Source organism: Thermochaetoides thermophila, assembly GCF_000221225.1.
Source record: "Thermochaetoides thermophila DSM 1495 unplaced genomic scaffold scf7180000011821, whole genome shotgun sequence".
NCBI lineage: Eukaryota > Fungi > Ascomycota > Sordariomycetes > Sordariales > Chaetomiaceae > Thermochaetoides > Thermochaetoides thermophila.
In genome coordinates this window covers 326,998-350,280 of record NW_006383037.1, presented here as the reverse complement: position 1 = coordinate 350,280, position 23,283 = coordinate 326,998, and the positions used below count along the sequence as shown (strand labels likewise).

At 53.7% G+C, this 23,283-nt stretch overlaps 5 protein-coding genes across 5 annotated transcripts; 2 read left to right on the top strand and 3 right to left on the bottom strand.

Moving 5' to 3' along the window:
- Positions 1–461: 461 nt before the first annotated feature.
- Positions 462–2,861, top strand: CTHT_0060000 (uncharacterized protein; the record flags this gene model as incomplete). The annotated part of the gene is made up of 4 exons (XM_006696255.1): positions 462–584; positions 710–1,390; positions 1,591–1,817; positions 2,021–2,861. The coding sequence occupies 4 exons, from the start codon at positions 462–464 to the stop codon at positions 2,859–2,861; spliced, it is 1,872 nt and encodes a 623-aa protein (XP_006696318.1).
- Positions 2,862–4,289: 1,428 nt separating this feature from the next.
- Positions 4,290–5,599, bottom strand: CTHT_0059990 (putative sequence-specific DNA binding protein; the record flags this gene model as incomplete). The annotated part of the gene is made up of 4 exons (XM_006696254.1): positions 4,290–4,816; positions 4,893–5,011; positions 5,075–5,208; positions 5,306–5,599. The coding sequence occupies 4 exons, from the start codon at positions 5,597–5,599 to the stop codon at positions 4,290–4,292; spliced, it is 1,074 nt and encodes a 357-aa protein (XP_006696317.1).
- A 1,752-nt stretch (positions 5,600–7,351) lies between these two features.
- Positions 7,352–8,419, bottom strand: CTHT_0059980 (uncharacterized protein; the record flags this gene model as incomplete). Its single annotated transcript, XM_006696253.1, has 1 exon — positions 7,352–8,419. One exon carries the CDS (start codon positions 8,417–8,419, stop codon positions 7,352–7,354), a length of 1,068 nt encoding a protein of 355 aa, XP_006696316.1.
- Positions 8,420–17,075: 8,656 nt separating this feature from the next.
- On the bottom strand, positions 17,076–19,080 carry CTHT_0059970 (uncharacterized protein; the record flags this gene model as incomplete). Its single annotated transcript, XM_006696252.1, has 2 exons — positions 17,076–18,835; positions 18,891–19,080. 2 exons carry the CDS (start codon positions 19,078–19,080, stop codon positions 17,076–17,078), a joined length of 1,950 nt encoding a protein of 649 aa, XP_006696315.1.
- Positions 19,081–19,784: 704 nt separating this feature from the next.
- CTHT_0059960 (uncharacterized protein) lies at positions 19,785–22,614 on the top strand (the record flags this gene model as incomplete). The annotated part of the gene is made up of 4 exons (XM_006696251.1): positions 19,785–19,928; positions 19,986–20,137; positions 20,196–21,336; positions 21,385–22,614. The coding sequence occupies 4 exons, from the start codon at positions 19,785–19,787 to the stop codon at positions 22,612–22,614; spliced, it is 2,667 nt and encodes an 888-aa protein (XP_006696314.1).
- Between the last annotated feature and the right edge of the window lie 669 nt (positions 22,615–23,283).

The window sequence follows — 23,283 nt, the reverse complement described above, 5'->3', positions numbered from 1 at the left end:
TGGGCAGTCTGGGGTTCGAAGGGTTCAATGTTTCAAGTTGTGGGTGTTGTGGGCGAAGGACAGTGGCATCGGCAGTGCACATCGTACGAGTTGAGCTTATCAGAGGGTCTGTGTGCTGTCTGGGGAATTCGCCGCTCACCTTGAAGATGTAACATAGGCGCGGATCCATTATCACGTGACACCCCTGAGCTTCACCACATCTCGACCTTGAACCCTAAGAGCCGATGGGCTGGTCCCGACGGCAGCATCGCATCGCACAGACGGAGCTGTGCCCTGCGGCAAGGGACACGCCTCGGGGCTCGGCGATGGGCTGATGGGTACAGCGAGAGTGTTTCGCTGCTGAGCCGGGGGCATCTTGTCTTGCTCAGGGGGTGTTGCGCCGGGCGATCCGAGGGGCCGTCAACGACAGTCAACCCCCGGTTTGGATGCACATTTTCATCGCCGTCCGCGGACCAGCAATCATGTATATATACGACTATCCCACCGGGCTTTTGATGCCGTCTCCCGCTCTTCACCAAGCAGCCGCTTCCTACTCCAAGCCCGCCGCCCTAATCTTGCAATTGATATCACGGCTCTGGCAGCCCGTGAGTCGTTCACAACTTCCTCTCAACAACAACTCGCTCTTGTTGCACCCCCTGGCGCGGACCGCTCTTCGGCCAAGTCCCAGAGGGCTTCATTCTTCTGTGCCTTTCCTCGGCTCCCCGTAAAGCGGCCCGACGACAACACCCCCGCGCGGTCGTACTCGCCGGCCCCCTACTCTAGTGGTAATTCTTATTACCGGTACTCGCACCGTCGGACTTCGACTTTCCCTGCCTCGGGCTCGGACGTCCCTAGGAAACCGGTTCCGCTAGTCTTTCGGCTCCCGGTCCAAGTCTCAAGTTCGTCGTCGTCTACTTCGTCGGCAGCTCAGCCCGTTAGTTTTCCTTCTCGTCCCCGAGCAAACACTGCTCCGCCTGGTGCCGAGCAGCAGCAAGAGCGTACATTAAGACCTACACAGCCTCTTCTTTCTTCCTCTCCTCCTCAAGAACCTGGTCGCCAGTCGCCTCCGCGAGGCCACAAGCGTACCGGCTCCCGCACCGTCTTCACCTCTGCAAGCAAGGCCCGTCCGCTCCGACTCGTCCAGGACGCCCTCAACCGCAAGCGTCGGCCGCCCGTCTTCTTTGCGCAAAGCAATCGGTCGCTCCTGCAGTCGGTGACTTACATCACCATCCACCAGCAGCTTGAGCATCTCACCCAAGAGCTACAAGACACTCTAGACAAAATGGCGAACCCCAACCCCATCCTCCCTAAGGTTGTGCCCCTTTCCAGCCTCCCCAGCAACCCCCGCCCGCCGGTGCCCATGCCGGCGCAGGTGGACAAGGAGAAGATTATTGCTGACTTGCGCCGCCAGGTAATGACATTCCGTCTTCCATGAGCGCCTCTCTGCCACACTCATACACCTCTGGATGAACTTCTTCATCTGTCATCAAAGATGAAGCCTCTCTCATCCTGCCTTCCTCCTAAGCTCTTCCCCCACTCCCCCCCCTTCTTTTCCCTATCAGTGAGTTAGTGAAGAGAGAAGTAATCCTGACGTGCCCCCGGAAACTCCAGCTCGATGACTCTGCCTCTGAGGCCTCGTCTGTCGACTCGCGCGGCCGCCGCCGCAGGCGCAACAAGAACAACCAGCTGGCCCAGGCCGGCATGGGCGCGCTCCCGACCCCGTCCATCTTGCCCCGGTTGGCCGATACCAAGCCAGTGCGCCTGCAGCTCGGGCTGAACCTCGATGTCGAGGTCGAGCTCAAGGCTCGCCTACAGGGTGACGTTAGCCTGACGCTTCTGTAAGTTCTCCCTGTCCTCGAAAGCCATTGCACGACCCAATCAAAAATCAGCCTTCACACCCCTCGGTGTATATGAGTGTCAGGCTGACTTTCCCCCAAGTCAATAAACGACCAACTTTCCACGGACCCCATCCCCATTTCTAGCCCCCCTTAGTCCATAGCCATTCCAGAACCAGAACCGACCCCTAACCCATCCCCCAAAGAATCGAATCCACCCCCTCGACTCCTCCTCCCCACGCCACTGTCCTCACCTGCCCCCGTCCCGACGCCCCCACAGTCACCCACCCCGACAACCTCTTCTTCATGCGCCTAGGCCGTCTCTCCTTCCGTCCCTCGGGACCCGGGTGGTGGCTTCCCCATTTGGGGTTTGCTCCTCAATCGGGAGGTTGGGAGGGGGCAATGCCCGGGGGCAGGGTGGCGTGGTTTCCTCCTTGGTATGACGACCCCACCAACGACGATGATAAGGATCAAGATCAAGAGTCTAGCCACGGGAGGAAGGATTACCATGGAGGCAATGGTCCGTCGGTATGGACCGTCGCCTGCGTGGTACTTCTCGCCGTCATCGTGGGGTTTGTGCTGGGGTTTGGGAGCGCAGTTTGGTTGGTCTCTTCACTGCCTGTTTCTCCTTACTTTTCGTTTCCCTCCTCTTTCCATTCGGCTTCTTCCCCTTCTGCGGCTGCTTTTTCTTCCACCCCGACACCTTCTCCTTCGGTTACGGTGGTGAAGGGACTTGCCAGCCGCGCGGCCATTTGGGGGTTGTCAACTTCTTGGGAGGAACTCGGTTCTGGATTTGGGAATCGCTTGAACGGGGTGACGACAGCATCTACCGGCACGTTTGGGTATGGACTTGGTCACGGGGTGCTCGATCTCGGCCTGCTTGGGATGGATCTAGACTTGGGATTGGGTTCTGGAAAGGGTTGGTTAGCATCAGCATCATCACTTGCAGGGGTAGTCGAAGGAGATGTAGTTGGGTTTGGTCTTGGTGACTTGTTAAGGGATGTTGGAGCTTCGTTGGAGAGGCAGTTGGGTTTTGTGGCTGTGTAAGATATGTAGAGAGAGTGGTTAGGGTGGATTGGCAATATACTTTGGGTTTGGAGAATTTGTGGCCTCATGCAGTTGTGAAGTGTGGTGCGTCTGCTTATGAAATAGGCAGTTTTTCGAAGCAGAAAAGGGAATCTGCCCTGAGGTAAGAATGTATCTAGAGCACAAAGCAACATTGCATTTAACCTGAGTGGTCGACTATCTTAGCTGTTTTGAGCGTCGCGAATGCCCAATGGTGTGCTTATCTTCCTGCTTCAGACCAGTGCAATGACCGTTCCGAGGCAAGGGAATGATAGGCTACGCCGTGATGCAGGGATGGCCTTGTGCGAGTTTGTTTAGGCCTGAAGCCGGTTCCCCTCCATTGCTTAGTAGTCGACAGGTAGAGGAAGATGCAGCGTAAAATGGGTCCGATCAAAGAAGTCGATAACCAACTCTGTATGAAAACAGCTCTTTGCACACCTTGTATTTATAATCAGCATAACGCCGGGCTGATAGTAACAGTTGGAGGGTAGGAGACTCAGAGAGCTGGATTCATCCTACTTGAAATGGGCAACAGGCAGGGTGTGGAAGTGTAATGTTTGTTGACAGGATAAGGTGAGTTTGTTCCCGGTTATTTTTTTTTTTGCAGTGTTTTTTACCCTTTCTCGCTTTCATCCTAACTTCGGTAGGTGAGCCGGGTGAGCTGACTCCTTCCCTTTGGACTATGGGATATTGTAGATTCTATCTCCTTTCAAAATGCTGGGTTGTTTAGGAATTTTTGGCAACATAAGTCGCGAAGTTTTCATCACACTCGCCAGGCGCTTTTTTATTGACACCAACACATAGCTAACTTGTGCCTTTTGAACATCTGTAGGTAAGAACAAAACTTATAATAAGATAGTCTTGAGTGGGTTTTCCTATTTTAGTGTTAACGTACCTAGCTATGTCACTTTGAAGGACTTGGCGACGATGACCTGAATGGCGAGGTCTGGAAGCGGCACAGGCAGATGGACAATATACTGCTTAACACTTCGTTGTGCTTGCTGTTGTCGCTGAAGTTGCCGAATGGCCTGGGCAATCCCGACGTTGTGTTCACAAACCAGGACGTACTCTCACGGGAAAGCTTGGCTCTCTTGTGACCCCTCCCCTTGATGCCTCCATCCTCTCACAAAAATCAAGTCCACAGCAGGCCACAAGAGTCGAATCCGATGGAATCACCAACGATTCTTGGATAATGTCATTAAACCTTCATTGTATTATTCTTAGCATGATATGTCCGTATACTTTTCCCGCGACCCATTGTCTACATTCGTCAAATCCCCGCGCCCCACGTACAGTAGATAAACATTCGTTTAACTCCACCTTACCAGCCCAGATATATGCCATTCCCCTCATGTCCTCTCCTAAAGGACACTTCAAGATTCCCCCTTCCTCAGATAAACCTCCGTTCCCCTAGTCACTCTCATCCCCATCATCCAACGCCTCATCCCTATCCTCCCGTTCCTCCCTCTCTTCCAGCTCATCCTTCTCCTCTTCCTCTTCCTCCTCTTCTTCTTCCTCCTCTTCTTCCCCAACATCCTCCTCCTCCTCCTCCTCCTCCTCCTCCTCCTCTTCCTCCTCCTCCTCAGGTTGATCATCATCCTCCACTGTCCCCACATCCGACATATCCTCGTCCTCACCCCCCTCATCACCATCGTCCACATCCATCTTGGACGAATCCACTGAAGCAGAAGGGTCGAGACGGGCTTTTTTTACCGCTCGTGTACCGTCTCCTGAAGCAGATTTGCTGGATTTGCTGCCTTTTGAGACCGACTTGGTACCAGAAGTCTCGGCAGCGCCATTGTATTGTGAGACTCCCGCATCGTCTGTCGCCGTGCTGATCATAGACACGTCGGCGGCCGTGCCGGAAGCAGCTTTCTTCGCAGCGGCCACTTTCTTACGGTAGGCAGAGCGTTTGGAGGATTGGACTTGGCTGAATTCTGTTTGTTACATGGGAGGTAAGCATGTGACAGGTAGGAGGGTAAGCGGCATGGGGGAGGGGAACGGGGGACGCACTGGCAAACTCAGCCTCCAACTTCTCCCTCATAAAGCCATACTCGATCTCGTCCAGCGCCTTGAACACGTCGGCGGGCATGATGGTTTTCTTGCCGGCTGCTACTGTGTGTTCGTTTGCGCTGGAAAGCCGTTAGCCCTTGCCTTCTCCTGACATGGGAAATGGAAGAAGGCATCCAACGTACGCGCTAGCAAGATGATTGATAAACACCGTGGTGCCCTTGGTGAGCGCCAGGATTGCATTGGCCTGTATCTGCGTGTTGGGCGGCAGAACGCCCTTTGCCAGGCGGGTGATGATGGACTTGGGTAATGTCAAGTCCTAGACATGCTTCAGTCAGCCTTTTGTCACAACCAACCTGCAACATCCAGCACATGCCCTATATCCATTCACAACAACAACAGGGGCACACACACACCTCGATAGTAATCACCTCCTTCTCCTTCTCCTTCTCCTTCTCTTTATCCTTCTCCTTATCCTTCTTCCCCGCCTCTGACAACGGAGCCCCCGACGCAGGCTGCCCTGCCGACGAGGAAGCGGCTGGCTCTGCTGATGTTGATGACGAAAGCTGTTTCGGCTCTGTTGAAGAAGAGGTAGCAGGTTCTGAGGCCGTGGAGGTATCGGCGCCGGCAACGTCATCGGCAAGGACGAAGCGCGCGACAGAGGCATCGCCGCCGGTAGACCGGCGGGCGTCACTTTTGCGGGCGGGCATTGTTCGGACTAAGATAATTTGATTCTTATGGGTGCTTATGGGGTTGTAGCTTTTGGAGGAGGGGATCGAAAAATCTGTCGTCGACAGGGTATAAGTAGTCGATACAGCGAGGAGAGGGTGTAGGTAAATGTTCGGCTCCGCTATCTCTAACCGGGTAGGCTCGAGATCGCATCAATTCGCAATCCCTCGGCCTACAAGTGCTCTTTATCGTGATGGTCTTCAGACCAACAATCGAGACGCAGAGAAGTGAGGTCGAATTGCGGTCTGTACCTCTGTCTGCAGCAACCTCCTTGTGGGGAAGTCGGGGACGGGACGAAATTGTGGCGCGCCTCCGGCCCGTCCAGTTGCTCAGCGTCGCGCCGTGGTGAATTCGACGCGTATCAATGCGATAAGCTTCTTAATTGATTTGATAAGGGTTAGGGTTATTCTCTATTTTTTTTTAGGGGGGGGGGAGGAGATCTTGGCATCTGAAGATCCCTTAAACCCCTGCCCTTGAAAGATCCCCCGGCCAGGGTCCCCGCAAACGGGCAGCGGCAGGATGATTGCTCGATCACGCCCCAGCCCGTGCCACCCAAACCCGGGATCAGAGCCCTGTCTTGTGCTGGGGGGACACGGGATCAAAAGCCGATCTTCCCTCGTCCACCAGACCAGGGCATGTTTCATGTTTGAACGTCGGGACATCTCCCGTTTGATGACAGGGACTTGGGTACAGATGCAAGTGCGCCAAAACGTCGAAACAGAACAAAATTAACGCCACTGTGCTCAAGCCTTAAAGTTGAGGTGAATGGTTCTGGGCTTTGGCCTACAGTTGCGTTGTTCGTATTGTTCCCTGCTCAACACAGGACTAGGACTAGGATAAGAGATACCATGAATAGTGAATCCCTGTGTATGGCATGATAAGAGGATGTAGCAGAAGCAAGGGGCATTATCATGGCGCAAACCGTAATGCAGGCCCTCGGTGTTGAGGTCAAGCTGGAGATCGGCTGAGCTCAACACCTTCCCATCCCAGGCATCCATCATCCACCTTCCGGAATCAATTTCACTACCCTAGCCCCAGGTAGTGGAAGCGCACAGATACCCAATCTCACTCATCCCCAAGACACAGAAACACCAAGCAACAATGAGCAAAGATCCAGGAAGTTCCAGTTCCAAAACCCTCCTTTCATTCAAATGCCTAATCAAAATCAGGGGTATATCCACCGCTAAAATCTGCCAACCTAGCCGAAAGCACGCCAGAAAAGGTAGGTGACATAAAATACAGAACTAGAGGAAAAACAAAGGAAAACAAAACTGAATATAGCAATAGGGAAATCGAAACGAAACGAAATAAGCTAGGAGTTGTTTCGGAGGGTCCTGCAGCAATGCATATATGCTTGATTGCTGTGGTATGCTGTGCTCTGACCCGGGTGCTTGACCCGATCGTTGGTCAGAAAAAATGAAGAGTAGAAAAGGAAGTAGTGCTGATGATAGTGTACAATCCAGGGGGTGCTGTCGCCCCAAGATCGGTGTTCAGCCCTCAACCGATGAACCGGTCTGTCGGTAGGTATCGAATCCAGCCTTCCAGGAGGGCGTATAGCGCTGTCATGTTAACGTCGATGGATATGCCAGATCCTGCCTGCCGTCGTCAGCGTCCCTACCAGCAGACGCTCTCTCTCTCCATAGTGTAGTTCTCATCCTTCAAAGGACGTAAACTCGAGCTCAAGGTCAATCACCTCTCAGTAAACCACCAGCCATTTTACACTTGGCCAAAACTTAAATCTTCCCCCCAACAGTCCCACTCCTCCCCCTAGCCGGAGGAGGGCTCAACCCCCCCACAACGCCATCATCCCCCAACGACACCCTAGGCGGCACCGACGAGCTAGAATACACCCGCGAATGTCTCCTCTGGGGGTACCTTGTGCGACTAAAGCTCCTCGATGGCCGCACCACATGGCCCTCACACGACTGCCTAGGCGTCTGCGGCTGGCTTTGACTCTGCCCTCCTATGCCAAACATCGGGCTGGCGAGGTCGGTCTCTGACCCGGGCGCCGTCGCCGGGGATGTGATGTTGTTGCTGTTGTAGAAATCGTTGCCTATCCCCCCCGAGGCAAAACTCCTCGTGCTACTCCTCGAACTCCTTGCTCTCGCATGCCCTCCATTCCTTCGTGGCTGGTAAGACGGGGGCGGAGCCTTCGACAATCGTGACGGCTGTCTCTTCGGAGGCGGGATGTAAGGATCGTCGCCGGGGACAGACTCATCTGTCAACCCAATGCGCGCATTAGGGGCTTTAGCGAGAATGGGGGTGTCGGGGAGGTTTTTCTCGAAGCTGAGCTTATCGAGTGCCGAGTAAGGTGAAGGATGGTCAAGCGAAGGACGCGAGTAGATTATCACGCTTGGCGGCTTCTTCGTCGATCCTGTAGAAGGGTTCTTGGTGTGGGAAGAGTTCGGGGGGCTGCTGCTTGCAACTCCGGTTTCCTTCGCGAAGGCGGAGTCGGCCTCGAGGTCAGTGTCTGCGCCGCTGGTGGCTCCATGGAAAGCATGCTTCTCATTACGGGGAGCTTTCCAGGTAGCTATTTCCTCGTCGTCGATGGGGGAGACGCCGCGGCGGAAGAAGGGGTTCCGGCCGTTGAGGGACTGGTGGTGTCTCCTGCGAGAGCGGAAGTAGTATAGGAGAGAGCAGAGCAGGACCAACGCCACCACCGGCAGCACAGTGCTGAGGGTAATGATTAGAATCTTCTTGTTGCTGCTGCTTCCATCGTCGGGGGTTGAAAGATCAGCGCTGCTGGTGGTGTTGTCTTCTGAGCCTGGTAGTTCTGAGGTGGTCGGTATGTCCGCGGGCATAGTCGCGGTCCGGACAACCTCGCTGGACGGGTTCCCGTTAGGGATGCCGAGCGTCGTCGAAGTTCCAGTGCTTAAAGGTACGGGTTCAAGGACACTCTCGGGTGAGAATGTAGCTGTATTTGGAATATCGGATGAGGAAACAGTGGCCGTCTCGATACCCCCTTCAAATACCGTAATGACAGGTAGAGAAAAACTAGTAGGGTCTGGATGTAAGACGGTCAGCGTCGTCGTCGTCGTTGTGGTAGGACGAGGAAAGAGCCAAGTAAGTAGCAGTTCTCGGATCAATTGGGCCTCGACAATGGATTCATCCGGGCTCCTGGCACGGTGAACCGGGTTATAAGTGACATCCAACCTGGACGGTCGAGCTTCGAGGCGACATACAAGCACTGCCGCGCACACCAGCGCCAACAGGGCTCTCGGGGTCATTGTGCATCCCCGGGAGATATGGTCTCAGAGGATCTTATCAAGACGCGGGGTGCAAAAAAAAAAGACATGTCCGAGACTAGGCGGCCATCTTGGGCGGCCTGGTTGGGGAAGACGAGAGTACTCAGATGACTGAGGGGGAACAACCAACTTTATGACAGTTCAATTCAAAGCAATGAATGGTCCAACACACACAGTCGCCGAGGCTGGACAAACATGGGCCCGAGGTCAAAGCCTTCGCAGGGGTTATCTTCAACGAAAAGGACCCGAAGAATAAGACGAAACCGCAAGACAAGATGGGCGGGCCAGACTGTCACTGTGAAGTCCCGCGACTAAATCAAGAAAGGGGAAAGATCCCAAATGTAAAACCAAACCTCTCGAAGATTAAAGATGGGGGTCACTCGGGAGAGGATGGTGAGGTTATACAAGAGCAAGGGAAATGTGCCGAGCCATTCTCCTTAAAAAGCTGATATCATCGCATCGATGACGGGTCGGGAGAGATACACCCCCATGGGGCTGGCCCTTGTACTTGTAAAAGCCGTCTCTAGAGCTAAGCCTAGGAGCTACCGAAAAGAGTAGGCCGCAGTTGGGCCTGGCTTGGATGCCGAGCTTGCCTTGCTCCCTGTGGGGCTGGGCACTGGGCTGACCAGTTCTGGGAATGGATGCCCCTCGTTTTTCTTTCTCTGGTGGTTATGTGCACTATACCTATACTTACATGGGCTAGCAAGTTCAAGATGCATAGGCACAAAGAGCTTGCAGCTGAGGGAGGGCTACAGGCCTAATTGACTGGGCAATGGCTGGCACGAGGCCGTTGAGGCTGAGACACATCTGAGTGAAGGCAAGACAAATGGAAAAAAACAAAAAAAAAACCAAAATCCCTGGTCGCGATCCGTATCTCGGAATGGCATCGGCTGAGATGACGGGATCTGGGGCATCAGGGCACTTGCTTCTCGAAAAATGCGATTCAAAGTCCGAGTGGGATGGGCATGACCCACAACGGCCACACTTGCAACAGTGAACAGCACGATTCTGGCGGGCTAGACGTTGACGATGCAACCTGAACCGACACTGTCTTGCCAGAGCTGGCGGGCATGGAAGAGGGAAAGTCGCAGGCAATGCCTCGATGCCTCGCAGAGTTGCAGCAGCTCTTAACAGCCCGTCTTGGGGTGACGTGACCGGGATTTGCCCATTGTCAAAAACCGGAAAAGCCTGGGGCTGGGCAGAGACAGGTGAGGGCAACGTAGCAGTGTAGCGTCGCAGATAACCGTCACTTGTGCATCAAGTGCACATGGAAGAAAGATGCGGGATTGTGTTCTTGTGTCCTTGTGCCTGTCTTGTACTTAACAGACACAGCTGCCAAGCTGCCACACTGTTGCTGTGGCCAGTCATCGTCATTGTGTGTTTTGTGGTGGTGAGGAAAGGCGTGCGTAGTGAGGGGGAGGGGTTCAGGCCCGCGCAAGAAACGCCCAAATGGGACTGGCTCGAGTCGCAGGATTTGTCAGACAGCCAACGCCGCCAACAGCTTGGCCCAGCCCAGCCCCAGTCCATCCATCTCACGGCTTACAACAACACGTGGGCATTGTGCCGTCAAAAATTGCCCGCTGTCTCGGAAGCAACATCTAACACAACTCCATATGGCGTCGCATGTCAATCGTGATAAAAACTGCGCTGAATGGCGGTGAGATGCTCGCGAAGCGATTGATATGTGAGGTGAGCCGATGCTCGGCACGCGATGTGCCCCTCCTCCACTTTTCTCATCGTCCATCAATGCCCATTTGTCACCTCGTTCACCTCTTCTGGCAGGCGACATTCCAGTTCCTGAAACTTTTACAGATCGGGCCGTGAGCCCAAGCCTTAACCCGTAATTACACAGTGGGAAGTGGGTCATGGATAGAAAAGTGGGGGTTTGATGGGGGCCAATGGGCCCAAAGTGCCCCAAGACAGGCCAACCTAGGCTACAACTGCGGGAGGAAAGATCCCCTTTCCAGAACAGGGCCGTTATCCGACAGCCCAATGTCACCTCTGTCACTCCTCCGCTGGCCACTGACCTTGATGCCCGTCCATTGCAGCCATCACTGTTACCCAGGCCTTCTCAGGGCGAGGCTCTTTGGAACTGTGCCTGAAAATCTCATCCCTACATACGACGGGCGCAGTGCGCACGGTTGATAATGGCAGCAGGCGAGCCCGAAGAGCAGCCTTCCACACAGATTCTCGAAGTTTGAAATGAACAAAGGACAGATGCGTCGCATGAACGCAACATCATTATCAACTGTTGTCAACATCACTGTTGCTGTTACAGCAGGCTGACAGCAAGCCAGCATAAAGGCAAAAAAAAATAAAAAAAAAAGCCAAGGCCAAGATAAAAACTATAACAAACCATCCTTCATGACGAGCATCGCTAGCGCTGCGAGTCGGTGGCATTCTGGTCTGCCAGCAGCGGAAACTTTTACATCCGTCACTATTCCTGTCGTTACTCCTCATTGGCTCTCTGATTCACTCGACCCTTTTTAAACATCTTGGTGTTGTCTTTCCCCGCAAAAAGCTTCCTCTTCCCCTCTTCCCCAGCTCCGAAGAGTGTCACCACACCACTCTTCCCCTCTCGTCATCAAGCAGGTCAGGCAGGCTGACAGATCTGCTACTGTAGTTGCGTAACCTGCCATGCCATTCTCAAGACGAGACATTTGTACATCTCCCGTTCCTCTGCAACGCCCGTGCGCTTGCAGATAGGCAAAGTAGCCTAGTGGCTCAAATCTGTTTTTGTGTCTTGCCTAACACTTCCTTTGCTTCCAAGCTAGCCTGACTGAAAGCTCGCGACTGGAATGTTCCTGCGCTTAGCGGCTGCACCTTGCTGCAATCCTCCTTTTGCCTTGCGCAGCTGCCATACGCAGCTTGTTTATTTGGCTTTCGCAAGCGCCGCAGCCGCTGTTTGTTGGTTCTTGTTACGTTAGTTCTACTTGTTTACCGTTTTGGCCGTGAGATCAAGATACCCTTTCAGTCCGTCGAGCAAAGACATGCTTGGGACGTGGACATGGGGTAAAGCACTCGTTCCCCATTAGAAGCAACATTGGGCATCGGACATCAAGTTCGTTGCAACATCAGCCTCGCTGCCAACCTGGCCCTGGCTGCCGCATTCATTCATTCATTCATTCATTACGTAGCGTAGGATAGTGATCCGGTGATCACCAGCCTCGCGTGTGTCGTTATCAGCTACCATCTGCCGACAGGAGATAAGACGAATGAGATGATGCATTTGTCAATGTCGATCTCCTCATCAACAGGTTACAGCAGAGAACGATCCTACCTCCATGCCCCGGATATCTGCTCGTTCTTTGTCCACCCATCTCAAACATAGCGCCTGACACGGCTGTGGTTTGGTGAAAGGCTGAAACGGAAGTGCCCCTCTTCTTCCCTTAAAACCGTGAGAACTGGGGTGACGTGGAAGCGCGATTTTCCAAAAATCGATGTTTGACAAAAAAGATCTTGCTCCTCATCTTTAACAACACCTTTTGACCTATGGTGAAGCTCCGACGTCGATTCTGATCAACGATAGGCTCAAACCTTATCCCGCAAACCGTCCTTACCCCTGATGAGGTAGATCAGGTACCGCACCGTTCGGCAGCTTTCTCAACGGCGCTGGCCAACGAGATCCCGCAATTGGCCAACCTAACCATGACCATCATGGTCATCATTCTTCAGCCCCGATCGGCCGGCTTTTGTCTGCTACAACTCATGAACAAGAGGGGTAAATGTGGGTTTGCCTGCGGGTCCAGTGGGCAAAGTGCCCCGCGGCTGCAGCAGACACAAAACAAAAATCCTCCGTGAGGTTGTTGACGTGGACAAGCTTCTACGGCCCCGCGATGGGCCAATCAGGCCTTACCAATACATGTCAACGCGGTGCCTGGCGCGAAAGCGCGTTTGGCGTCGTGCTCGCATATGCATGCACTCAATGGACGCCGCTACGCGTTTTGGGAAGGGGGTGACATAACAATTACAGCAACAAATTCGGAATGACAGCTGCCGGCTGGCGGTCGATGGAGGGATGGCTTCGGTATTCTCAGGATTGGATGCCAACCCTATGAGCTCTAGGGGTTAGCGATGGAGTAGCTATATACAGACGACGCATGTTAAGTCTGTGAGGGATGTTAGCTGAGAAATGTAGATGTATGCTGCAAATGCGCGTTGTGCGTTTCTCAACATCTTTAGCTGGCTCCTCCAGTACGTTGAAGACCATGACTGGCTGGTTTTAGGTTTCTTGCTTTCACCAACCTTCCTTCTCCTCGAAACCTTGGCTCGACGCCAATGCGGATGCGGATGCGGGGTTATCTTAGCTTCACGCACCCATTCATGCTGTTGAGCAAGCCAAATCATTCAGAGGGGTTTCACGGGAAGTAGGAAAATCTGTTTTTGTTCTAGGTTCCAGGTTGTTTTGTCAAACTTGCTAGTTCTAACTAGCGGTGCAGTCTTGCAGAAGATGATCTGCCTAGCCTATCCTCAACCAGGCTGGTTCTGAAACTCTCCGAAGTGGGCTTGTCTTACCATGTCTGAGTCTGAGCAAAGTTGATATAATGGGTGTAGTGTATTCTTAGCAGCACCGCAGCGGTTTGTATCTCACTTCCGTACAGACATGCCTGCCTGTCAAACTCCGAACTTTGACGGATTGGTTCTAGTACTGTTGTCTTCAAAGTTAAGGGGGGGTAGCTGCGTAAGGCGGTGTTGGTGACGTTGTGGCGTTGGCGTTGGAATTCCGTATTTTGCGAGACATGATTCCATGATTCCGCGCATGTTTCGGCTTTTGGTGCTAACGACGATAACACCAGGGCGGTGTAATAGAGGAGCAACAGAACAGCTACCTCGCCGCTGACACCCGTGGGTGAGCGGGGATGTCCGGCACAGGCCCAGTCGTTCATTAAGATCACAGTACTAATGTTGTACCATGTCCGGCATGTCAGGTAGCAAACCGGTTTCAGTTTTAAGAGCCGAAGAGAGTGCTACCACCTACGGCCCTACAACTACCGAGATCGCTGTGGAATTGGGTAACAATGCCTACCTGGGATGGATAGGACGAACGGCTATGATGATAACAGCACCAGTGGATTTAGATCTTCCAGGCTGTCAGTCAGCCTCATGAAAGCAATATACCTGAGACTGCTTGGTAGGCGCGGCTTGCTACATTACATGGCATGGCATGTGAATAGGTAAGAAGTAAGCTTCTTTGCCGTAGCTGTGGCGTTCTCGTCCCACCAGGCTGGTTCATGCGACCTGCCAACACTGTAATTTGTGAGGTGAAGTAGGTTCTGCGGAGCTTTGGGCACGTATAAGCTGCAGGATAGAGGAAGCTTGAGATTCTGCTGTTTCTAGCAATGCAGAGCGAGTAAAGCGTAGTTGATGGGACCTGTTAGCATATAGGAGCTTCAATATAGCCCCTTTAATAGGCAGGCACAGCCATAGTCTGCAACAGCCCTACCTACCTACACCAGGATGAAACTGACGTGCTCAACAGTAATCCAGGAACTGTCAGCAGAATTGCATCCCAATCCGTGGCCTGTTCAACTATCGCGTCTCAGATATATGACGTGAGAGCAGCTATGAGTGAGCTTGAACCAAATTCTTCACCGAGCTGACCAGGAATGGAGGACATAAGGCGAGTCTCGGCATATATATGCCGAGCTATAACCTCTCTTCCCATCCTATTGTGATCCCCGAGACTAATAACTTGCTTCATGGCAGTGTTCAGGAGCTAGGAGGCTTATTGGGTTGTGGTTCGTGGGAGATCCGGGGTTAGGAAAGGATTGATCTGGGGTGAAACCTTGGATGTACATTGCAATATCTAAATACTGTTAGAACATCTGTGTGATACACTCGAACATTTTGCACTATGGTGTTGTGAACACATAGGACGAGTCCGTTGGGGCTAGAGAACGTGAAAAGACCTCGGAACCGCTTTTTCGTGTAAATCGGGGAGATATCTGCAACTAACCTTAAGATCGATGTCTTCTTGTTAGATCATGAGTCAAGATATGCTTGAGGGCACGGCCTTTGACATGATGCCCATTATACTGGAGTTACTGATCCTGCAATGAAACTTGACAGCCCACCGGGGCTGAGAAGTGAAGTGAAGTCCTAGAGTCATGATGTTAAGCCACCAGTCCGATGATGTAGTAGGTGGGGTTCTTGTAAAAAAAGAGACAATTGGAGGGATCAAACCTCAGGGTGTTCCAGCACCTCGACTTTGATGCAAGCCCTATCGAAGGAACGGGATCATGTCCAGAACCTCGACTCCCTTCAACATTTTTCTATCCCCATCATCACACTCTCAAGTAGTAATATTCCAGAGGAGGATGGACGCAGAATACACTCTGTTGCCGTACTTCTATTGTACAGCAAGCAATGATCACCATCAACGTAGGTCTCCAACAAGTTACCCAGTATTTACTGTCCTCTCTTCCTCAGAACACACCGTCTTCACTTCATTCCATCTCCCACTCCAGTCCTCACCAACCAACAACCCCGCGCATTATTCCTCCCAATCAATCCTGCCTTCCAACAGCACCAGGAAACCATATGGGGCGCCTTTCGCTTTCCCTCTCCCGCCAAAATGGGCATCAATTGAGATCCCTCGTGGCTCATTTGGTCAACATTCGGATATTGAACACCGTGTGGGCGGTGCGGAAGTTGTGGGTCCGAACCTAGTGCTGCCATGGTGCAAAGAGAAGAAAATAAAAGAAAATATGCAGATAAAAAAGAGCGTGAAGGAAAATTGATCACAAAAATTTTGAGATAAAAAGGATAAGCAAAGGAATAATGACCACGGGCCCTTAGGGTTGAATACATGGAACGCTTCCCCTATGGCCGGGCCCCCGGAAGGCGTGCAAAAGTTTCACGGCTACTCCCGCTGAAGTAAAATCTGGAGTTATCACAGGTTCACCTAGCCAGTGCACCTAGGCACATAGTGTCGGGCTGCCTGGTGAGCTCTTTGCCACCAACATGTTACGTGATTGATCTCGTCGCGGTGATTACAACCGGACAAGGTTGAATCAGTCAGATTGCCCCCGTTCTAATTGTGTCATCCAAGTCTGTGAACTTCAGGTAAACTCTAGAATATTTTGAATATTAGTCTCGGTGACACAACAATCCCCAAAGCTTTAGCAGGTGATTATAGTCCTTAGAACCAAAGCCAAGTCAGTATCTCAGTGTCTTGCAAGTCAATATTGATCTGAGTGCTCTGGTTCAGTGCAACTTTGAGTACTAGGTACGCTAGGTACGCTCAACCTCATGTAGGAACAAGAGGTATGATGTGTCAACTGTAGGGTTGCAGTGACACTCCCCACATATTCAATTCTTTTTTTTTTTTTTTTTTTGCTAAAAGCAAGGAAAGCGTTACTTTTGTGGGGAAAGGTCCAAAGACACTGCTACAATAGCCGGGGAAATTATTGAGGTGAGCTCATGACCTCATACTGCGACGGTAGGATTGTGTCAATGTCACCGTCACAGATGACCATCAGGACCCGAACCTAACAACATACTAGAGGATAGAAGGAATGAAGTATCTTAACGAGACTCATATCAGTTGAACTATATCCTGCTCATAGTCCCCGGGTGAGGTGTATAGCTCGTGATGGTCATATGGTGGCCCAGAAGAGGAGCGACATCAGTAATAGTGCAACCCTCACCATTTAATAATACAACCAAAGCTATCAGAGCGCCGATGAAATGATGGACGATAGTAACTGCCCATCGCCACCTATGTCATAACGTAATGCTTTATAATCCTGGATCATACACGAGATGGTAATGCAATGGTTGAGCCAACAATCGATACAACTGCGGCACAGGATGACCGCCGATGACCATGACATTGTGTGTAAACCGAAGGCTTCTCCAGAAGCGGAATTCATATCCTGCAACAGGCAGGCTACAGTGGACAAGCCAGTCAGCTGAATGGCGCAACATGTCGTAGAATTATTCCATCAATATGGTACGGACAGTAACGAATACCAACACCGTGGTAGAAGGATCGTATCAGCGGAAGTCTATAAGGGGCACAGGAACCCCTAGCGCTGACCAACAACATACTGGGAAAATCTTGGAATTACACCTGCAAAGACAGAAAACGCATGATTATTGAGTAGCAACGGACAACCATCTAGCATTACTATGTTCTATGCATGCCCACCGACGTGACCTAAGCATACCAACCATTACGATTCTCTACCCGTCCCCTCTCTGGGTTCCCCTACCTCACAGCAACAACCCCAGGAACCTCCCTAACATCCACATGCTCCCCCGTCGCCACATCTACCACCCTGACGGCCTCCAACCCTAACACCCCCTCCCTGAGCGGGATAAATCTCATCTCGGCCATCGCACACGCATTCCCTGCCAATGGCCCCACCCGTATGTCGGCTGAGAGGCACGCCAGCTCTTGCACGTCGGCTACGCTGCTGCGCTGCATGGCATGGACTAGGGCTTCGTCTTGGATGGCAGGGGCGATGGGGGGGATATCGGGGCGTTGGGACTGAGAGGAGGTAGAGTTTGGGGCGTTGGGGGATGGTGAGGGGGCGATGGGGCGCGAGACGCGGGTTTCGTTGCGGCGTCGGCGGGGGAGGGGGATTAGGAGGAGTTTACGGGCTGTACCCGGCACTGATGAGGGCTGCCCAGAGGTACCGCCGGAGGATGAGGGGCGAGTGGTCGGGGCAAAGGGGCTGCCGGTAGATGTACCCGGGGTCGAAGTGGACTGAGAATCGGAACGGCTCCGATTGACGACCGAGACGGACCAGACGAATTCCTCGCCTACACGGACAGGTTTGGACGGACCGGTAAAGGTGAGTGTGATGCCTAGTTCGGGGATCTGCGTCTCTTGTGCGCGGGAGGTTGACGCTTCGAGGGAAGGTAGGGCGTCGGGACGGATGACTGAGGGGGAGACAAGAGGTTGCGACACAACACCTCCGGAGATGGAGAGCTGGCTTGGTTTGTGCGCACGCTGCATGGGCTGGGTAGAAGGTTTCCCGAAGCCGGGGTTGACGGGGGGCGTGAAATCTACCGTTGTCGTCCAGGACATGGTCAGACCTGGGGTGCATGGGTTTGGCTCACCGTCTGTATCTGGACGGACGAGCGCCCGCGCAGAGATCTTGATGGCCAGGTCGCGAGTTAGATTAGGCTGTGAGCGAGATGCGCTGGTTAGGAAGTCAAGCGGTTGCGGGGAGAGCTTGTAGAGGAAGGTGAGGTGATCGTGGGCGACGCAACTCAGTGGTAGCGTCATGTCCTTGTTGTTAAGGTCTTCGACCGTACCGCCGGCCACAGTAAGACTAATCCCATCAAGCACGATCTCACAATCGAAGTAGGGCGTGAAGTCGATCTCTAGCATGGCGATCACCGCCGTGCTGGGGGGCGCCGTGTTGGGACGGGAGAAGCGCACGCGCGTGTGGAGCACGGGGTAGATGCGTAGACGCAGGTGTTGGAGCCCATCTATGCGACGAAGGACGTCTTTAGGTTTGGTGAGTGGTGCTACACGGGAGACTCGTTGGGCCGAGAGACGGGGCCGGATGCCGCCTAGCATTGGGTCGTGGGCGAAGGTGTCGAGGAGGTTCATGGCTGAGGGCATGCAGGACTGCATGTAGCCTGCTAGCCGTTCTTGTTGTTGCTCTGTGGGCTTAGAGCTAGACCTGAGTGCTGCTGAGCCGGAGAAGACGACAGAAGGGTGCTGGAGCCGCATACGCGGCCGGTCGAGGAATACGGAAAGCTTCCAAAAGGCGTAGACATAGCGGTCATTCTCGTCCACATTGGGGTCGTTATCTGTGAGAAAGTAGGCCTTCTCAACGTCCTCGACGCGTCCATTCCAGATGATTTCTGATGCTGGCGGGTTCTCACGGTCTGGGCCGACGCCATTAAGGATGTGTGCCTCGAGGTTGAGCACCAACCGGGGAAGGGCATGGCGGAAGGCTTGTTCGTGGACGCTCGCAGTTCGTAGAATCATGTAGACATCGACCGCCTCATCTAGCTAGCATGAGCAAGGAGGCAGTAGGACATGGTTAGGCAGCGGGCGGCGTACCGAAGAAGAGATGTTCGCGCTTTTCGAGGTTGGTGAGTCGAGAAGCGATGTCACCGCTTCCTTCACTCAGAGACTCGGGTTGGAAAGATGTGGAGAGAGGGACGATATATGTGAGATATGCCCTATCGAGGAAGACATCCGAAACAATTTGGGCCTCTGTGAGCTGCTCAGGAATAGTTTCTTGTGACATTTTGATGATGACAGACGCTGAATTGATGACTGAGATGCAGACGAGGATGAAGCTGTTTCAGGGGTTGCTCATAGCTCATTGACTGTAACTGAACCGCGCAGTTGTTTCTGATTTCCAACCCAAATGAACTTAAAACTCAAAACACCGGCTCTGAACTCTTGATTTTCTGCCACTTCGACCCGTCTCCCGCTCAAAGGTGTAAGCGGTGATGAGTTGAGATGAGTTGCAAGGAGGACCCGACTCCTGTGATGAGGATGAGAGTGGGTCTCGTATCATCGCAAACTCCCTGCCAAGCGATGCCCAGGCTGCAGCTTGAGCTTGGCCCCACCTTTGTCGGTAGTCGGGGTTTTCCTGGCCGACAAGTTGGGCCAGCGCCTGAACCACATTCTGGTCCGTGCACCAACAGCCAACCTCCAGGCCAGCGCCTGATGGAACATCTTCCAAAAAATCAGCTGCAGAAAAGCAACGCCGCTAAGTCACGTCCTCACGCTTCATCGTCGCAAGCCATCGCGACTTTTCGCGCCGCCCTTTTCCATTGCTGGCGACCGCTGTGTCAGATTGTTTCTGGATCGCCGCTGGTTTCGATTGACTGCTGTACTGAGAGGAGTGCCGCGCGACCCTCGAGGGCCCCGATTGCGACCAATCCATCAACTGCCGTCAACCCAACCATCGACTTCGAAAGCGACATTGGCATTAACCACACGATGAACGGCATGAGCGCGCCATTTGCTCCGCCGGGGTCGGCATGGTCAGAGCACCGTACCCCCGACGGCCGCGTCTACTACTACAACTCGCTGACCAAGGTCACCCAATGGACGAAGCCAGAAGAGCTAATGACGCCGGTCGAGGTGCGCAATTCCAACGGGAAGGGGAATCTGGAATGGTAACTAACAGTTCTATGATAGCGCGCGCTTGCAAACCAACCATGGAAAGAGTACACGGCTGAAGGCGGCCGTAAGTACTGGTACAACACCGAGACGAAGCAGAGCACTTGGGAGATGCCCGAGGTCTACAAGCGCGCCCTGGGCATCGCCGACGGGCCATCGACGGCTGCCGCGTACGTATCCCTCCATGTATGCTTATTCTTGAAGAGAGATGCTAATCGCTGCCTGCAGTCCCACCGGCTCTGCCCGGCACGGCGGCCATGGAGGTGCCGACCACTACCGCGACCGTGACTCGCATGATTCGCGCCAGCTGACCTCTGGCAACAACATCCAGGCCCAGGCCTTCGTCCCTGCCACCAACGACCCCGAGTATGCAACGCCTGAGGAGGCTGAGGCCGCCTTCACCAAGCTGCTCCGCCGCAGCGGCGTTCAACCCGACTGGTCCTGGGAACAGACCCTTCGTGTCATCGTCAAGGACCCCCAATTCCGCGCCATCAAGGACCCGCGCGAGCGCAAGGCTGCTTTTGAGAAGTATTGTCAGGACGTCATCGCCCAAGATAAGGAGCGTGCAAAAGAGAGGCTGACCAAGCTGCGCGCCGATTTTGCGACCATGCTCAAGAGTCATCCCGAGATCAAGCACTACACGCGCTGGCGCACTGCCCGTCCCATCATTGAGGGCGAGACCATCTTCCGCTCGACCAACGACGAGAACGAGCGTCGCCAATTTTTCGAGGAGTACATCGCCGACCTCAAGAAGGCTCACAAGGACCAACAGGTCCAGCAGCGTAAGAGTGCTATGGACGGCCTGATCGAGCTGCTGCCTACGCTGAACCTCGATCCCTATACACGCTGGGCCGACGCCCAAGGTACCATCATGAGTACCCCGCCCTTCCAGAACGATGAAAAGTATAAGTCCCTGAGCAAGTATGACATCTTGACTGTCTTCCAAAACCACATTAAGGCGCTGGAGCGCAAGTTGAATGACTCCATCCAGGAGGAGAAGAACAAGAAGTTCCGCCGCGAGCGCAAGAACCGCGACAATTTCATTGCTCTGCTGAATGAGCTGCGCAAAGACGGCAAGATCAAGGCCGGCACCAAGTGGTCCCAGATTTTCCCGCTGATCGAGAAAGACGAGCGCTACCTGGCCATGGCCGGCCAGCCCGGCTCGACCGCCATGGAACTGTTCTGGGACATTGTCGAAGAAGAGGAGCGCGCCCTTCGTAGCACCCGTAATGATGTCCTTGATGTCATCGAGGACAAGCGTTTCGAGGTCACCCCCAAGACTACCTTCCAAGAATTTGAGTCTGTGCTCAAAGGAGATCGTCGTACTGCTAACATTGAGCGTGACGTTTTGGAGCTTATCTTTGAGAGGGTATGTCCCGTATTCTTCATGCTTACAGGGCTGTACTAACAGAATCAGCTGCAAAAACGAGCTAAGCGCTCCGATGAAGATAGACAGTCCGACCGTGCCCAACGTCGGGCCCTGGAAGACTTGCGTGCCCACATGAAACGTATGGACCCTCCCATCACCGTCAACGACACCTACGAGCAGGTCCGCGCTCGCCTGGCCCATGTGCCCGCCTTCCAGGCCGTCTCCTCCGAGGAGGCCCGCCGCGGTGCCTTCGAGAAGTACATTCGCCGTCTCAAGGAAAAGGAAGAGGAAGCCGAAAAGGAGCGCCAGCGCCGTCGCGACCGCCCCGCCACTGTCGACAGCTACCGCGATCGCGGCGAGCGCTCCCACCGCGGCAGCGTTCGCTCTGCCCGCAGCCGCAGCCCCGTCGAGCGGGATTCGTACGAGGCCGAGCGTCGTCATGCCATTGCTGAGCGTGAGCGCGATCGTGATTATCGCAAGACCGGTGCCGCTGATGCGCTGCTCTCCTCTGATCGCCGCTCTCCTTCCCTCCGCGATCGGGAACGTGACCGTGATCGGGAGAGGGACCGTCTGCGTGAACGTGATAGAGATCGTGATCGTGAGCGTGATCGCGAGCGCGAACGTCCCCGCTCCCGCGATCGCGGCGACTCCTATCGTGACAGGGACCGCGAGCGTGACCGTGACCGGGATCGCGAGCGTGAGAGACCCCGTTCCCGTGATCGTGATCGCCCTCGTTCCCGCGACAGAGTCCGCTCTCGCTCGCGCGACCGTACCCGCGATAGACCCCGTTCTCGCGATCGTGAACGTCCTCGTTCCCGTGAGCGTGACCGTGAGCGTCCCCGTTCCCGTGATCGCGGCGTCGACTATGATCGCCGCCCGAGCCGGCCGCTGGATGATCACATCCCCCCTCCGAGGCACCACGATTACGACCGCGCCCCGCTTGCACGTTCTTCTCGCGACGATGGCTACCGTAGAAGGGTCGTCGTCGATCGCGATGTGGATGAGTTACCCTACGGGGATGAGAGGCCTCCCAGCTCATCAGGCAATGCTCATAAGGAGAAAGATAAAGAAATGGCGACTGCGCCACCGGTTAGGAGGCCCAGACCCGTGGAGTATGGGGATGATATCCTGGAGGAGGAGAGGGAACGGGAGAGGGGGGTTAAGAGGGTCAAGACAGGGGAAGAATACAAGAGGAGCCCGGAGAGGAGCTCTAAGAAAGAGGAGGAGAAGGTGGTTGAGAGAGCGGGGAGTGAAGAGGGGGAGATCGAAGAAGACTAAGGCCCTACGGTCGGGGCTGATGAGCAGAGTACGTATGCCCTTCCTTTTAGTCAGTCGGGCTTATTTTGCTGCCGGGATCCTCTCCTCTTTTCCTTCAGCTTGCTTTCTACCCACCTAGCTTGGCGAGCCTTCTCGGTCGGTCTTGTCGCCATGCCATGTTGGATCGACAAGCCTTCTTCTTTCGGTTTTTATCTACTATCTGCTTGCCATGTCGGAGGTACGATATCGTCGACTCTGGCGTGCTGTAATGCCTGCCTACTTTACCTATCACTTTTCTGTAGGTTTTTGTACGGTCAAGACTTTGCCAAGTATCTAGGAACTGCGCGCTGGCTCTATGATAAATGGCTGGGTACGGTCTCCCAGCCACTAACTACCTACATGGTTTATGTACGGATGGTCGATGGGGTTATGTTTACGTAGGGGTGTTCACGGGTATTTCAGTAGGTACGGAGATGGGATATGTGTAGGTGACAGCGAGTGGTAACGTAATATATACTTAGGTTTATCATCGTCTTCCTTTCTAAATGATGATGATGTAAGGTATTTCAGGCCCCCCTGGTTTACTAAACAGCCTCACAGAGGTAAGTAGCGTGCCTCGTCAGGAGCTTGTCATGATTGTACTTTTTTTTTTTTAAATTGCCTAGTAGTATCTACCAAGCAAAACTACAT